This window comes from Stylophora pistillata, unplaced genomic scaffold, assembly GCF_964205215.1.
Source record: "Stylophora pistillata unplaced genomic scaffold, jaStyPist1.2 SCAFFOLD_50, whole genome shotgun sequence".
NCBI classification, from domain to species: domain Eukaryota; kingdom Metazoa; phylum Cnidaria; class Anthozoa; order Scleractinia; family Pocilloporidae; genus Stylophora; species Stylophora pistillata.
In genome coordinates, this window is record NW_028290831.1 from 649,917 (window position 1) to 666,618 (window position 16,702).

A 16,702-nucleotide genomic window follows, 5' to 3' on the forward strand; every position below is an offset into this window, starting at 1 on the left:
GAGGGAGGAAAACCAAGGAACCTGTATAAAAACCCTTGGAGCAAGGACATACCGACCCACATACCACATATGACACCAGGTCTGGGAATTGAACCTGTGGAACAGCAGGGAGGTGAGTGCTCTTGCCACTCAACCATCCCTAGTTTCCATTCGGTTACCGTATTTACCCGTGTATAAGTCGACCTTTTTTGACCAAATTTACACCCTAAAAATTCGACCTCGACTTATACACCGGGTATAAAAATCAACTTCAATTGATTGTTTACGCGTTGCTTATTGACGCTAAAATATCACAAGTCCATTCAATTGCTTTCAATAGGTGTGATATCACACCTTTCTGGTCTAATGTTGTCAGATTCAATAGAGCGGCTTTATAAACAATTTTCAGAACTACGAGCAACTCGCAACAATTATAAGTTATATCTCTTCAAACGATTCTCAACATGCCTAAACGAATGAAATACTCCGCTAAGTACAAGCTTTTAGTCATCAAATTTGCTGAAGAAACGAACAACTGTGCGGCCGCCAGGAAGTATAATGTGAACGAGAAGCTGGTTAGAGACTGGAGAAAGAATGCTGATAAGCTATCTCAAATGCCGAAGTCAAAATGTGCTGATCGAGGGAAAACCTGTCAGTGGCCAGAGCTGGAAAATTGTTGTGGCTTGTTACCAGTGCCTGGAATGAGAAGCAGGGGAGGTTGCTCAGCAAACAAAATGGCGGCACGCTCGATAACAAGTGAAGAATCTTTGCTGTTTTTTCCTCTCTCAGCCTTGACTTTCGCTCACATTTCATCCTAAAAGATACTTGATAATTCAAAAAAATTAGGGTCGACTTATACAAAGGATATACGATAAAATTGGCAATTTCTCAGGATTTTCGGGGGTCGACTTATACATCGAGTCGACTTATACACGGGTAAATACGGTAATTTGAGTTGAAACTTCAACTTAAATTAACAAAAAGGATGTAAACTTTGCCATTATCTTTGTAGTCTAGATGAGTCTTCTAAAAACTAGTTCCAAATTAATCTTTAGAGGTAAACAATTCCCCTTTGGCATCTTTACTATAGCTAAGATATCTTGCTCTATGGGGACATAAGAAGTTGAAATGAAATTTGTTTATACATTTGCCGTAATTGCAAAAAAAAAAAAAAAGAAAAAAATTTGAAAAATAACTGTTTTGCTGGTTTGGACAAGGCAAATTTACCAATTACCAGTAGATTAATTCAATGTTGAATTCACATCAGGGGAATAAAACAAAAGAAATTAACCCTTCATTTTCAGCACAACTTCATGTTCAGCAAACAATTTTTAAGATCTTACTTTATTCTCTTTCCTGTTCTGGTAACAGCTTGATGTCTAAGAGTAACAGACAAGGACAGTTAATATTATCCTCAAAATTCTCTCATCTAAAATTTTGGATTGATGCTCCTTGACTTTCTGATCTAGTGTGGGTCCAAAAGTTTAACAGAGCTTTTACTAAACATTAATAAATCACCTGTATGGTAGGCAAAATTGCCTTGCTAGTGCAACACCATCCACAAACTGCCTCAAAGCTTCCCTCACAGCTCCCTGATGAGCATACAGCTGACCAACTTGTAACAGGGATGAGAGCAAGTCATTTAGGATTGACAAACTAGAAAGGTTTTGGCCAGAACTTTCTGATGTGGCTAGCAAATCTGCACAAACAAAAGGAATAGATGCCAAAATATGTGATTAAAAGTTTAATAATAAAACAGAAGAAAACTCTCCCATGTTTCAGGCCAGTTTGATTGCACTTTTCTCTATATTTTAATCAGGATAATAACACATCCAATTACAAGCACAACTCTATCTCAAAGCCTGAATTAGGATTGCAAGGTATTGCCAACCACATGATTTAGGTATATATTATCAGGGGCTTCATTAATGTTTTCTGCAGGAGGGAAACTGGTTTTCACAGGCGGGCAAAACTCTTTGAACTGAACTTCTTTATAAGATAAACTTTCCTCCAGACCGTCAAATCAGGTGGGCAAAACCGTCCTCACAACCGGTCAATTTGCCCGGTGCCTGGCCCTTAATGAAACCCCTGTATTATCCCAGTCATCAGAACACATTGTCCCTAGTAGAAGCTCATAGAAATCAGGGGCACTACTTTGCAAGCAGGGCTCTGCAGAATTGTGTCAAGAATAAAAGGAAACAAAAATTCCTCAATCACCTTACCCAACAAATTTTCCTTTTGCTTGTGTATCTGTTTGCCAGTACAAAACGCATCTAAACCAAAGATTTCTTCAGCCATTTGTGTTAGTTTATGAAGTGCATCCATAGCCCATTCCAGGAGTCAGTGAACCAAGTAGAGGATCTCAACAATGATAATACTAAAAAAAATAACTGTCACCTGGGAATTACTCATAAACTCATGAATTGATTCACTGATCAAAAATTATCTGGTTGAACAGACTGTTTTGTTGGTACTAAGTCTGCCTAAATTTTCACAGGTCACTTGGCGACGGTTTATGAAAACAATGAAATAAAAAATCAATATTGGGGAGCTGGGATTGAGCGGTGGTGAGGTCACTCGCCTCCCATTAGTTCAATTCTTGGACCTGGTGTCACATGTGGGTTGAGTTTGTTGTTAGTTTTTTTCCTTACTCCAAGGATCTTTCTAGGGGTCTCCAAAAACAAACACTCCAAATTCCAATTAGACCTAGTATCAGTGGACAAGAAGAGCCATCTTATGGAATATCCACTGCTAAATTCCCATTTCCATTATGAAAAAGTTACTGAATAACTGTGGAGAAGAGTAGATCTAAGTTTTGGAAAGAGGAATTTCCAAAGAAGAAGAGTGAACTTACCAACTGTTATCTTAAATTTGTGGATTGTGGGTGGGAGCATTGCATATTCACAGCAAATTGATTTCCATCTGGCTTTCAACAGGTGGGACTTGTAACTCTTGTGTGTGAAGACTTCACTCTGCAGTGCTTCCTTCAGGGAGACCTCCCCTTCCGCATACTCAACATTAATCAATGAAAACCACGACTGACACACACATCACAAACTGAACAATCCCGTGTTTACACGTACTGACTATTATAGACCTGTTTAATTGGTATTTCCTCCTATACCGTATATTGTATAATATACATGAAAAAATTTCTCAGTTCTGATTGGTTAAGATGAACGCAGTTTTCAGTTAATTCAGTGCAGAAGAGAGTTAATTCAGTACAGAAGAGGGTTAATTCAGTGCAAAGAAAGAAACAAACCAGACATTCTGATTGGTCAGAATAATTGGTCAATGTCAATGTCAAGGTCAATGTCACTTGCAGGATTTCAATAAATTATTTTTGCATGTGATGCATGCGCTTTTCTTCCGCGTAGTTATGAGAAGCTACCTCATATTTTTTCATGTATATTATTAATACATAATCACATGATTTTCTCGTGCAATTTGGAATAAATAATCACTTGTAAATGTTTTCAAAGATCACAAATTGCACTCACCCTATGGGCTCATGCAATTTTGTTAGTCTTTGAGAAAATTTACTCGTGCTTATTTATTCCAAATTGCACTCAAAATCATGTCATTACTATACAAATTGGATTTCCCAGCTGCTCTCAGAGGCTAGCTGGCCCACAGTTTCCTTGCCTAAAGCTATTCCAAGTTCTTCAGCACAAAGAAAAATCACCAACATGGAGCTAGAGTACCACGTATACATGTATGCCTGCATGATGAATGCTTGTTTAACCCTTTGACTCCCATGTCAGAGACCAAGACAGGAATTCTCCTTACAACATCAGTACAATGTCAAGCAGACAAGTGAGGAGAATAAAGAAAAAAATCAATTGTAGAGGATTATTTAGTTAATCCAATACCAAATTTTCCAAACTTACATCACGAGAAGTGTTTGGCAGACAGTAAGTAGAGTTAGTTAAAGCAGTGATAGGGTTAATAATGATTTTGATTTTTCATACCTTTCCTGTGACTAGCAAATAGTGACTCTTGGCCAACAAGAACTGAACCCATGAAGTACTGCAGGGCTCAAATCTATCAACCAGGTTACTTGTATGAGACAGAATAATTGAAGCATGTGACAAGTCCAGAATGTCACACAATGAGTGAACAGCATCACTTAGGGCACACAATCCATTATCCAGCATATCTTTGGTACCAACTGATTGGGATATACTGGCAGCCATGCAAAGAGCACTAGCTTTTTTTAAGGGCTGCAAGAAAACAATTCATTCATTGAATGAATAAAGGGGGTAAGATTCTGATGGGAAACTGTTGTAAATTAAAATAGTAAATAGTTTCACTGATAAAATACATATCAAGTGTTACATATAAAGTGTAATGGGCTAAAATGTGTATTAATTACTTACAGCCAAGTTATGCTTAAAACCAAGTCTATTAATAAAAGAATTTTTAAAACGCTCAGTATTGCAAAGCGGATATAAATTATTGGCTTAACTTGCCTAAGCCTAAGGGTAGCAGAGTTAATCCTGGGAAGGGAGTGGTGCAATGGAAGATGTTCCCACATGCTTAATTTTTTGAAGATACCCATATGTTGTGCTGCATCAGATGGGGCAGATGGGGGGGGGGGGGGTGGAATTATAAGTACATATAATTTGGTTTCATCAGCTGAGTTGATAATGTACATGCCAATCGGATGCTGAAAACAATTTCTGAAGCTGATGTTTCAAGTATTAACCCTTCACCATTTGCTCTGACAAAGGGCTTAACCTTGGAATATCAGCTTTAGAAATTCTTTGCTGCGGCCAATTAATATTTATTAACCCAGTTGATACAACCAAATTATCTTGTAATAACCTCCAACAATGCAGAACCTACATTATTCATTACACCACTGATAACAAAGGCAAGGATCCTCACTGTATAAAAATTTACCAGTCGAGATAAAAAAGACCTGACTGGAGAAAATCATTCTTTTCTGTTGAGTGATAGCCTTTTCCTTCAAATACTTAAATCTCTTAAAACTGCTGTCATTTCTTGTACCGAAACATTTTTTTTAACATTTCTATTGCCATGGTCATGTTGTGACAGGACTGCATGAACAGTTAATTGCCTGTGGGAAATCCAAATCGTCACCAATGAAAGTACGTAGCAGGTTTCACCTGTTTTAAAAGCCCAAACATTTCAGCAGTGATAAGCAAGTAATGATATGTCTCTTCAGGATTAATAAGATGGTCCAGGTCAACCTAGAACATAAAAAAAAAAATTCAGTGAGAATAACATTCATGCAAGATTAAATGTATTGTATACAGTGGGAGATGCAGTAACCCAATGGTTAGTATGCTGCACTGCGGGTCAAGAGGTCTGGGTTTGAGAACTGGCTGGGTCATTTTGCTGTGTCCACTTGGGCAAAACACAGCTTTCTTTTCTATCACGTGCCTCTCTGTAACCAGGAGTACAGATAAAAAGCCTGCCAAGTGATAAAATGCTGGGGGAAGGGGATAACCTTGCAATGGACTAGCATCCCATCTTGGGGGAGTAGTAATACGCCTAGTTGCTTAGCCCTTTAACTCCCAGAAATGATTTAAACATGTATCTTCTCCCTTTAAAGCCCATACATGATTCAACAGGTAATGAGAATACTTGAACTTATCATGTAGAAGTTGTTCTCTTGATCTAACACCAAATTCTTATAACTTATTTACAAGGAAATGTGTAGCAGCTAGAGGGGAGAATTAGTGATTAGGTCTTGGGATTTAAAGGGTGAATTCAATGGAAACCAGGATAACCTCGGGCTGGGTGGGCACTCTGTTTGAGTGCAGACTTAGCACAGCATTTAAATTTTAGTAATCCATAAATCTTTAATGGCACATCTTTCAAATTGTTTAAGTACCTATCGTAAAACGTCTGAAAGTATCAAAAGCTGATACCTATTTAGTTCTCACAACAAATTCCCCATGAAAGAAAACTGTTCTTGGAATTTTACAGTTTCACTTGTTTTCAAATAAAGAATTCTCACTGCCAGTGAAAAAATATTAATGTTTTGGAAATTAAAGTAAAAAAATATATTACATAGCCCTAAAATGCTTTTTCCAGGAAACATTTACCTTTCCACTGGTGTCTTGTTGCAGTGATTTGGTCCTTAGTGACGTCCACATTTCCAAAGCTGCACAAAGTGATTCCATAAATGGTTGCTCCAGGCAGATATCTTCTATCTGAAAAGTTACACCAACATTTCATTTGACAGTCTGATATTTTGAGGGAATGAGGTGCTTTTGGGGATGCACCGGAGGTGCAATGTCAGGGCCCCTTTCCCTTCTGCACGATCCTCCATGTACACGTACAGGTACAGTATGTTGTTGTTGTAGAAAAACTGACTACAAAATTCATGTCTATTGTAAAACAGGCACATGACATTTCATCAAAGACAACAATTTGTTCCTGAAAATGTGTTGAACAAGGAACAATATAAAATCTGTATAAGTAATGTTCACTCTAGACTTCAAATTAACTGAAATCAACTTCTTGCCCCAGTGCGTCTCTTTGTTGGAGGCACACTCAGTGGCCTAACAGATAGCCTGCAGCCAGCACGACCTCAAGAAATCCAAATTTGAGACCTGGGTGGGTCATCAAATTGTCAGATCAGATCTTAATCAAAAAAGTTTCCAGTACTTTCCTCTTCTCCTTCATAACTGTCAGAAAGCTCTGGCCTTGCTGAAGTTGCTCTCTCATTTACTGCATCTTTGTGCTCAAGCAAAGCCTGCCATAAATATGCAGCACCAAGTCTATCCAGCAAACGTGAATGCATGTTTTTCTCCTCATCCTGACTATCTGTTGAGTCCAATAACTGCTCTAGAGTCTCCCCAGCTTCTTGACAGTACTGCGGTGCAGATCTAAAGAAACTCAGCTACTATTAGTGTCGAGCCCTGCAGTGTCTGCTCATCGCAGGTCTAGGTTTCTTTTGATGCAGATTTGATGTACTTGAAAGGGATCAATTTTTTTTGTCCCTGCCCATCAAGGTGTCTGCTGAGTAAAGATTCATTTTAATAAAAGTAACTGACAGTTTGAATGACCAACTTTGTCCTTTCAATAAGAAGATGATAAAAATTCTTCACAATTAATAGGAGACTTGGTCAATCCATGGTTACCATGCTGAACTCCAATTTAAGAGGACTGTTTTGGAGTCCTAACCAAGACCACTGTGTTTTGTTCTCAGGCAACCCACTCTAGTTTCATACTGACCCTTTCCAACCATGAGTATGGATTGGTAATAGCAACTTAAATGCTGTGGATTTACAAGCAAGGGCTCGAAATTAATGGTAACCCATTAACCAATGGTTAGTAATTTTCAACGTTTGGTTACTAAAAATTTGTCCAACTAACCCGACATGGTGAGTAAAATTTTCTAACATATTTAAACATCAGTAGACCTCAGGGCAAAGAGCACGTAGGCCCGACTCTCAGAGGAATACTTAGAATACTCAAGTTGTTAAGTCAACTTTAACTCTTTTTAGAGAATGCTGTAGATGTACTGTTCTTGACTAATCATGGTAAACAAGAGGGAAATAAAATACCGGTAGGTGGATAATTGTCTACGTTTTTGAGGTCACTATGCAATTTCAGCTACTCTTTAATTTGTCCTAGTTGTTATTATCAAAATGTTCAGTATTTGAGATATCGTAACTTGTGAGCTTGGATACCAAACTTTATTATTTGGTTAGTAAAAAAGATGTCTACTAACCCGAAGGGTTAGTGATCCAAAAATTAAATTGGAGCCCTGCCTGCCATTGACTAACATCCTGTCCAACAGCACTAGGCCTTTCAGGCTGGTAGCTAAGAAGTTAGGCTACTGGCTGAAATTTCAAGTGAGGTGGCTCAAAGGCGGTGAACAATTGTAAGTATACAATGAAATATATGAAGTTCATATATTTTGAACTGCGGTATTAGATACGCATGATGCACAATCCTCACAGTAGATAGCGCTATTGCTTAAATAGCGCTATCTACTGCGAGGATCGTGCATCATACGTATCTCATACCGCAGTTCAAAATATATGAACTACAGCAATTTGCCCTACTGCTGTGTCATAGCTGAAAAAGTTTGGAACAATTCAATGAAACATTTTGGCAGGTACAGTTGTACTTCACTTATGAAAGGGGAAACCATAAGAAGTCAGAATGTAAAAGAAAGTATTTTGTTACCTTTTGGTCTTGTAACAAGCAAGCTCTTCCTGCAAAACAAAACAGAGCTGGCTTCCTTCTACATCTTTTGCATCTTCTTGCTCTGCAAATGCACTGCATAGGGTTCTGAGAAGAAAAAAGAACCAAGAAATTTCTTCAGACAGTTTCCAATTTACTCAATCTTACTTTAATTATGTAATTCTTCAACACCATAATGATTATATCATTTTGTCTTTTTTTATCACTATGCCTTATCTCTCCAGAGTCAACCTTAAAAATATTAGAATTCCCCCCATTTTTTTCTTCCCTCTTTAAATTAATTTTATCTGATCCTTTTGAAGCCTTGAACGAGCCAAAAACTAGGATTTTGGTGTATTGAGGTGAGGAATCTGCCACATTTCAACGGTTATGTTATGATAGTGCTTGAATAATTTTTATTCACTTGCTGCAATGCATAAAAAACTCACTCCTCCCTTTTCTGATGCATCGCAACTTGTGAATAGAAATCGTTTGAGGGCACTTCCCATGGAATAATCTTTATATTTGCTGCATGTATGTATGTTCTGTTTGATTATGAAAACAACATGCATGTATTTGATCAAGTTTAAACAAATTAAAACCAATTTTCTGGAGTTCTTGTAACCTTTTTTTTACACATTATGATCTGACATCTGCTTAAAACTCATAAGCTTTAAGTTAATCGACATCAAAATACTAATATTTATTTTGAACTCTATTGCAAACCTGCATCTCTCAGACTGTTTTTCTCCCTCCTGTAGATCCTTCACCAGCTCATGTTTCACTGAGACCCATTGTCTGACTGGCTGTTTTAGGGTGTGGGCATCAGAGGCTGTTTTCAGTGCTACCAGGACCACAGTTGAAGCAGTCTTTAGTGCATCCCTGATTCTTCCGGCTCTTCTTTGACAGTCAACTAGCAAGGCATACTTTGTGAGTAGCTTCACCTGAAAAGTATTTTTCAAACATTGCCAAATAAACATTTTCAAAACTCACCATGTCATTGTTAGCCAAAATTAGATTTGTCATCAGCAACTTATTCTACATTCACCCTTTAACTCCCATGAGTGACCAAGACAGAATTTCTCCTTACTGTATCAACACTATATCAAACAGACAAGTAATGAGAATAAAGACAAATACCAATTGATAAAGGGATTATAAGTTAAGCTAATACCAAATTCTCCAAACTTAGATCATAGAAATTGTGAAGCAGACACTAAGGAGAATTATGAATGAAATCTTGGGAGTGAAAGAGTAATAAGTTTTCCCCTCTTACCCACCCTTGTTCCTATTTGGTTCATCGCAAACCTGTTTCATGTTTGTAGCCATAGCAAATTGACCTCATGAGCTAGAAGGCCTATCTTGTCACAGCTTATTTCAGTTTCAGAATCATGAACTGATTAGGAGTGTTGGTGATTCCCCCTAGAAAGAATACCAGTTCATGAAAAGGTTACTCCCCTCTAGCGCTCCACACTAATGGTAGCCAACTAGCCACAGACTAGTGGAAATTCAGTTTTGGCTAGTGGTTTCTGATTTCCAACAGCCAGTTTGGCTAGTAAACAAACTAAAATTGCTGTAACATCTAAGATGTCACTGGCCACTTGGCTAGTAAGTTGAAAAGTTCAGCACAAAACTTTTTGTCAAAGTTTCCCTTAAAGTCTTCCAAAACCCCTTTATACTCCTGTGCTGGGTTGTTCTTTACTTCTACATGTGTTTAGCTACCAGTAATTAAGAAATTTGTCGAATTCTGGCAGTTGTTGACTGTATGAAAGGACCTTGTTCTAGCTTAGAACACCTGCTTCCCATAAGACAGTCTTGAAACAATACTTGAATGTAACATTTTCAGCAAGGAAAACTCTCATGTATAGGGTCAAACCATAGTTCAACTGAACTATTAATTATTTCAATAAACTTTAAATTATAGTACCTTCATCAATTGAACAGACTTTACCTCTTCAGCTTGGACAATGATTTTCTCTTCTGTTTCAGCTCCAAAGCTACAGATTCTTAACTCATCACAGGCAAGAGCCAGCAATGGCACTCCATCAGTAAAACAGTCGCTTTGATAGGACACACAGCCTACATTGTAAACAGTACTACCCAGCCATCACAGCTCATTAAGAGATAAAGGAATATCAGGGTCTTCAAGAGCATCGTGAATAACCTTGCTTGCTTGCTGTGCAACTGTAACACATTCTCTCAGAATGTGAATTCTGTGAAGAAAACAAAACTGTGAATCAAAAACTGCACTTTGAATGACAACATACAGTTGTACTTCACCCATCACCTCTCACAAACTGACTAGTAACAAACAGTAGAATACTTTCCTTCCACAAGATAAGGAGTTCTATTTGACAATGGAGACCATCCATTTATTCGAAGAGAGAGTGAAGAGAGCCCCTTCTCCATTTTTCCACCATCATAGTTTTTCCAGGACTTGACCACTTGAATGAACTTGAGCAAGTCATTAGCATGACAAAAAGCCTGGTCAAACTGACCCTTAGATATGAGCTGAACAATAATCAAATAAATTGTCTTGCCAAGTTGGTCCAGTGAAGGAATAAACTTGAGATATTTACCATTCTGAATAGATAATGTGTCGCTGAGCAACATACTCACTAAACAAAAATCCATAGAATTGTATATTAGTCAGTAATCATTTTAATTTTCACATTACTTCTAATGAAGGATAAGTATGAACTCTTACAAACAAAATTAACATTTTTCAACCATTTTAAGGAAGTTGTTCATTAGTATTTTACTACTACTAAAGTCAGTATTGTCCGTTCACCAAAATGATCAGGGGTTTTCTAAGAAGGTATACAGGTGTATTGTTTCCCACTATCACACAACTAGAAACTATATTTCGTGTAGGAGACAAAAGTCATTTTGAGATTGATTATCAAAGATAAGAAATAAAAAAAATTCTGAGGTTTCTTCAAGTCTCTTTTTTATATTCATGATGCTTGGAGAGGAAGGGACAAAAAAAGTCATAAACATTCAGGGTTCTCCTTAAGTACTGGCCACCATTTTAGAACATAAAAAAAACTACCTTGATTTTGAGTTGTGAAAAAACAACAAATTTCCTGAACAAACAACTTCCTTGAAGGCCATTTTCGCATAAACATCCACAAAAATATTTAAGGTTAAATTACATTTTCATGCTGGTTGAGCACCCATTCAATCTCTACCTAGCTCATGTTTACCTAGCCAACCAACTATCATATCACTTTGCATATACTTCCAAACAAATGCATGAGATAGAATTTTAGAGCCCATACATTTTAAATAGATTAAGTACAAACCAACTCAATTGGGGGTAACTGGGTCTTTATTGCCTAAGACCATATGCGATGCTCCCCATGACAGGGAGGTAAATAGAAGAAAAGAAAGAAAAAAAATTTTTTGCAGATTTTTACAGAGAGAGGAAAACAGGAAGACCTGGAGAAAATACTCTTGGAGTGAGGACAAGAACCAAAAACTGAGTCAACCCACATCTCATGCCAAGTCCAGGAATTGAACCTGCATCACAACATGGAGGGGGGGGTGAGTCCTCTCACCCCTGTGCCATCCCCTCTCCCAGAAACAATACTTTGTGGGCAGCATGCCCCAAGATCCCAGAATGCATGCAACTAACCATATACTGCCTAATAGCCAATCCTTTTTGAAAACTCTGTACACTTATTTTGCAGCTCTCACTTACCTAAATTTGAGGAGTTTGTGATTTCATCAAGGTGCTTCCCTTTTGCTTTGACTTTTTTCAAAGTCTCAATAGCCCATCTCAGAAACTTGGTTGAAAACAATGTGTATTTTGACACAGATTCTTCTGCAACTTTGCAACCCAACTTGCTGCCATTTTTGGCATTCAAGGGTGATCGTAGCGGAGAAAGATAGTCTAAAAGAAAATTAGAGAATTGCTTCATAAACATAATCATGCCATCTTTCAAAATGTTGTTTCATGTACTCACAAAAATATTAAACAGATTTCGCCTTTTTTAACCCTTTGACTTGGGGGTGACTAGCATCTCATTTCTCCTTACAATGTCACCCCAAAAACAAGATTCAAGATTCAAGGGGGCAAATATATTTGGTTGCCATAATGGATGGGTGGAATTGATCTGGGAGGAGTGACAAACCAAAAGGGAGGAAAGAGGAGGAGAAAATCCAGAAACCCCCCCCCCCCCCACCTTGCCTCTCACTTTATCACTTGTCCGAGATCTTCCACCCGTCCAATATAGTGACCAAATGTATTCACCATGTTGAATCTCCCACATACCAACTTTCCCCTATGAGCAGTGTACAATTCATCATTTCTAGGCAACCTCAGAAAGTCTCAGTTATTTCAGTTAAAGTAAAAAAATACTGGATGTTCATTTGACAAATTTAAGTTTTTTAAGTTCAGGGTATATGTTGCTTGTTGTACATTATGCTCTCTTGCATATCTGTCGATTAATACGAGCTAAATTTTTAAACCTACATTGGATAACAATCTAGCTTCTCCCATGGCATCTACTGTTTCATCTGGCTGTAGCTCCCCCACAAATATCTCCTTCAAAACCTTCCTAAATGAATTAAGAAGATAAATTGTGTGTCAGTGATAAAAACTTTTTTACAGATCTGCTGCTGAAGAAGTTTGTTGAATAATTAATTTCTGATTCCTGTTTCAAGGTTGTTTTAGTGAACTCTACAGTTACATTACATAAATTCAGGTTTTTTTTTTCCATGGCATGGACAAATAAGCTTAATTGCTACTTGATTGTCCATTTGTTGAGTGATCTTGTTCCATACTAATAGCAGAGTTGAATCAGGGAGAATTTTCTTACAACAGCCCTTTGTTCCATTAAAGCAAGAAGAGAAGATTCATATGGTAATTTTTTAGTTAGAAACGATCTTACCCTGACAGACACGTCCTCGTTCTATCCACTACCAAGGTTAATCTGATACCTGTGGCTTTCCTCTAGACTCCAGTGTGTAAGCACAAATACAATCAAAATGCACCTCACTTTGTTCTCATAAAAGTTTGATGTGCATAAAAGCTTAAGCTTTTATCGTTTTCGACTTGCAAGTAGTAAGTAGCGATATGATTTTAGCTGGGTATATCCTATTTATTCTCTAATTCATTAGTTATCTTACTTAATTATTTAGACACGACCCCACAAGCGAAGTGTCGTTTTTAATACTTATCGTGTATAAATAAAGATTATTGATTGATTGATTGAGCGCAAGAGGTCACCTTCTCAAATATTTGTTGCAGCGAGTTCTTCATAAATCAATAAAGTGTTCACTTGCGTTATACATCTACACACACAGTTTTAGTTTCAATAGGAACTGAACATTTTGCTCTTTCCCACTGTTACGCATAAACAGGGGAACAATGGTATCGACATTCTACAAAGAAGAACCACCAAAATCATACAGTGATATTGGTCAATAAAGGTGCTGTAAACAAAAAAATTAATGATATCACACAAATGATAACCCTGCGGCAGCCGGTGGAAGTTTTACCGCCCAGATAAGTCCGCCTGTTGCATACTTTTCGGACAGTTTTTTTTTTTTTTTTTACATCTACTACGCTATGGAAGTGAATGTATGTTACTCTTTCTCACCGGATGTGTGGAAGAGTTGACTGACAAACGAAGATAATTTTGATTCCGAACAGCCAGTTTTGGGTTAGTAGTCCATGTATGGGAATACATTGGAATACATTGGAATACATTGGAATACATTGAAAATATATACCGAGCTCAGGACATTTTACGGGGTCATACATGGACTCCTAACCGGTGAAAAAGAAGGCGCCATTTTTGATTTGATTAGTGGTGTTTCACCAATACTAGCGGGAACTCACGACTAAAGTTTCCGTGAGGACCTTCTTCAAGAGCCATTACGATGAAAAACCTGTGATGGAACGGACCTCTTGGATACATGGAGGGGGAAAGAATTCTGAAGGCGCTTCTGAATGGTGAAACAAACGATTTGTTTGAAGACACCAGTTTTGCAATTATGTTTCCTTAAAGCAAGCTTATGATAGCTTTTAAAGTTTTGTGCAGTTTTATGATTATCATCAAGCTACAGGGAAACGATGTTGACTTTCCATCGATTGAATTTTAGTAAATGTGGAATACCATTCTTCTGAAAAATAATTGCGCACGATCGATGGAAAGGGTATTCGTTTGCCTTCATCGACGGGAGAATGTTTTACCCATGTAATACACTTGTTTTGCATACTGAACTTTACACATTTCCAAAGATACTGACAATAAGTAGAATTAATTCAACAATTAAGAGCTTCTTTCATCGGTGATCATTTCCGTTGGTGATCAATTCCGTTATTCTCATGTTCTCAAATTATGTGTGTTTTGGGGGTGACATTGTAAGGAGAAATGAGATGCTAGTCACCCCCAAGTCAAAGGGTTAAAAAAGGCGAAATCTGTTTAATATTTTTGTGAGTACATGAAACAACATTTTGAAAGATGGCATGATTATGTTTATGAAGCAATTCTCTAATTTTCTTTTAGACTATCTTTCTCCGCTACGATCACCCTTGAATGCCAAAAATGGCAGCAAGTTGGGTTGCAAAGTTGCAGAAGAATCTGTGTCAAAATACACATTGTTTTCAACCAAGTTTCTGAGATGGGCTATTGAGACTTTGAAAAAAGTCAAAGCAAAAGGGAAGCACCTTGATGAAATCACAAACTCCTCAAATTTAGGTAAGTGAGAGCTGCAAAATAAGTGTACAGAGTTTTCAAAAAGGATTGGCTATTAGCCAGTATATGGTTAGTTGCATGCATTCTGGGATCTTGGGGCATGCTGCCCACAAAGTATTGTTTCTGGGAGAGGGGATGGCACAGGGGTGAGAGGACTCACCCCCCCCTCCATGTTGTGATGCAGGTTCAATTCCTGGACTTGGCATGAGATGTGGGTTGACTCAGTTTTTGGTTCTTGTCCTCACTCCAAGAGTATTTTCTCCAGGTCTTCCTGTTTTCCTCTCTCTGTAAAAATCTGCAAAAAATTTTTTTTCTTTCTTTTCTTCTATTTACCTCCCTGTCATGGGGAGCATCGCATATGGTCTTAGGCAATAAAGACCCAGTTACCCCCAATTGAGTTGGTTTGTACTTAATCTATTTAAAATGTATGGGCTCTAAAATTCTATCTCATGCATTTGTTTGGAAGTATATGCAAAGTGATATGATAGTTGGTTGGCTAGGTAAACATGAGCTAGGTAGAGATTGAATGGGTGCTCAACCAGCATGAAAATGTAATTTAACCTTAAATATTTTTGTGGATGTTTATGCGAAAATGGCCTTCAAGGAAGTTGTTTGTTCAGGAAATTTGTTGTTTTTTCACAACTCAAAATCAAGGTAGTTTTTTTTATGTTCTAAAATGGTGGCCAGTACTTAAGGAGAACCCTGAATGTTTATGACTTTTTTTGTCCCTTCCTCTCCAAGCATCATGAATATAAAAAAGAGACTTGAAGAAACCTCAGAATTTTTTTTATTTCTTATCTTTGATAATCAATCTCAAAATGACTTTTGTCTCCTACACGAAATATAGTTTCTAGTTGTGTGATAGTGGGAAACAATACACCTGTATACCTTCTTAGAAAACCCCTGATCATTTTGGTGAACGGACAATACTGACTTTAGTAGTAGTAAAATACTAATGAACAACTTCCTTAAAATGGTTGAAAAATGTTAATTTTGTTTGTAAGAGTTCATACTTATCCTTCATTAGAAGTAATGTGAAAATTAAAATGATTACTGACTAATATACAATTCTATGGATTTTTGTTTAGTGAGTATGTTGCTCAGCGACACATTATCTATTCAGAATGGTAAATATCTCAAGTTTATTCCTTCACTGGACCAACTTGGCAAGACAATTTATTTGATTATTGTTCAGCTCATATCTAAGGGTCAGTTTGACCAGGCTTTTTGTCATGCTAATGACTTGCTCAAGTTCATTCAAGTGGTCAAGTCCTGGAAAAACTATGATGGTGGAAAAATGGAGAAGGGGCTCTCTTCACTCTCTCTTCGAATAAATGGATGGTCTCCATTGTCAAATAGAACTCCTTATCTTGTGGAAGGAAAGTATTCTACTGTTTGTTACTAGTCAGTTTGTGAGAGGTGATGGGTGAAGTACAACTGTATGTTGTCATTCAAAGTGCAGTTTTTGATTCACAGTTTTGTTTTCTTCACAGAATTCACATTCTGAGAGAATGTGTTACAGTTGCACAGCAAGCAAGCAAGGTTATTCACGATGCTCTTGAAGACCCTGATATTCCTTTATCTCTTAATGAGCTGTGATGGCTGGGTAGTACTGTTTACAATGTAGGCTGTGTGTCCTATCAAAGCGACTGTTTTACTGATGGAGTGCCATTGCTGGCTCTTGCCTGTGATGAGTTAAGAATCTGTAGCTTTGGAGCTGAAACAGAAGAGAAAATCATTGTCCAAGCTGAAGAGGTAAAGTCTGTTCAATTGATGAAGGTACTATAATTTAAAGTTTATTGAAATAATTAATAGTTCAGTTGAACTATGGTTTGACCCTATACATG

At 37.5% G+C, this 16,702-nt stretch overlaps 2 protein-coding genes and 1 long non-coding RNA gene across 14 annotated transcripts; 2 read left to right on the forward strand and 1 right to left on the reverse strand.

The window, feature by feature from the left end:
• Positions 1-149: 149 nt before the first annotated feature.
• On the reverse strand, positions 150-12,115 carry LOC148715835 (uncharacterized). Of its 9 annotated transcripts, XR_015995828.1 has the most exons (10): positions 11,852-12,115; positions 10,728-10,766; positions 10,100-10,361; positions 9,457-9,570; positions 8,875-9,092; positions 8,152-8,256; positions 6,622-6,842; positions 6,057-6,164; positions 5,112-5,195; positions 4,148-4,202 (listed from the first exon to the last, which is right to left on the reverse strand). XR_015995828.1 is itself a non-coding variant. In XM_088746461.1 (8 exons), exons 3-8 carry the CDS (start codon positions 9,475-9,477, stop codon positions 5,191-5,193), a joined length of 678 nt encoding a protein of 225 aa, XP_088602587.1. In that variant the 5' UTR covers positions 9,478-9,570; positions 10,100-10,766; positions 11,852-12,115; the 3' UTR covers positions 4,922-5,190. The 9 variants fall into 9 exon arrangements, 3 of the variants coding, with proteins under 3 accessions (XP_088602585.1, XP_088602586.1, XP_088602587.1); XR_015995823.1 differs by lacking the exons at positions 8,152-8,256; positions 8,875-9,092; positions 9,457-9,570; ... (1 more) ...; positions 10,728-10,766; positions 11,852-12,115 and adding exons at positions 150-1,358; positions 1,498-1,678; positions 2,202-2,356; positions 2,834-2,990; positions 7,691-7,785 and having other exon boundaries at positions 3,951-4,202; positions 6,622-6,972; XR_015995829.1 differs by lacking the exon at positions 10,728-10,766.
• LOC148715836 (uncharacterized) lies at positions 7,672-9,048 on the forward strand. Its single transcript, XR_015995831.1, has 3 exons — positions 7,672-7,843; positions 8,472-8,510; positions 8,910-9,048. It is a non-coding gene; the product is annotated as an uncharacterized LOC148715836 (long non-coding RNA).
• Positions 12,116-13,902: 1,787 nt separating the features above from the next.
• On the forward strand, positions 13,903-16,486 carry LOC148715837 (uncharacterized). Of its 4 annotated transcripts, XM_088746444.1 has the most exons (4): positions 13,903-14,110; positions 14,667-14,858; positions 15,944-15,982; positions 16,349-16,486. In XM_088746444.1, exons 1-4 carry the CDS (start codon positions 14,074-14,076, stop codon positions 16,360-16,362), a joined length of 282 nt encoding a protein of 93 aa, XP_088602570.1. In that variant the 5' UTR covers positions 13,903-14,073; the 3' UTR covers positions 16,363-16,486. The 4 variants fall into 4 exon arrangements, with proteins under 4 accessions (XP_088602570.1, XP_088602571.1, XP_088602572.1 ...); XM_088746445.1 differs by lacking the exon at positions 15,944-15,982 and having other exon boundaries at positions 16,349-16,484; XM_088746446.1 differs by lacking the exon at positions 15,944-15,982 and having other exon boundaries at positions 16,051-16,463.
• The last annotated feature ends 216 nt before the right edge of the window (positions 16,487-16,702 follow it).

Coding starts and splice junctions, on each gene's coding strand:
- LOC148715835 (XM_088746459.1), bottom strand. CDS start 6,681: ATGAGAGAGCAACTTCAGCAAGGCCAGAGCTTTCTGACAGTTATGAAG. Junction 6,165..6,621: donor TTATGAAGGAGAAGAGGAAA/GTACTGGAAACT, acceptor GTAACTTTTCAG/ATAGAAGATATCTGCCTGGA. Junction 5,196..6,056: donor AACAAGACACCAGTGGAAAG/GTAAATGTTTCC, acceptor TTTATGTTCTAG/GTTGACCTGGACCATCTTAT.
- LOC148715837 (XM_088746443.1), top strand. CDS start 14,074: ATGGAGGGGGAAAGAATTCTGAAGGCGCTTCTGAATG. Junction 14,111..14,666: donor TCTGAAGGCGCTTCTGAATG/GTGAAACAAACG, acceptor ATTTTCTTTTAG/ACTATCTTTCTCCGCTACGA. Junction 14,859..15,943: donor CACAAACTCCTCAAATTTAG/GTAAGTGAGAGC, acceptor ATTTTTGTTTAG/TGAGTATGTTGCTCAGCGAC.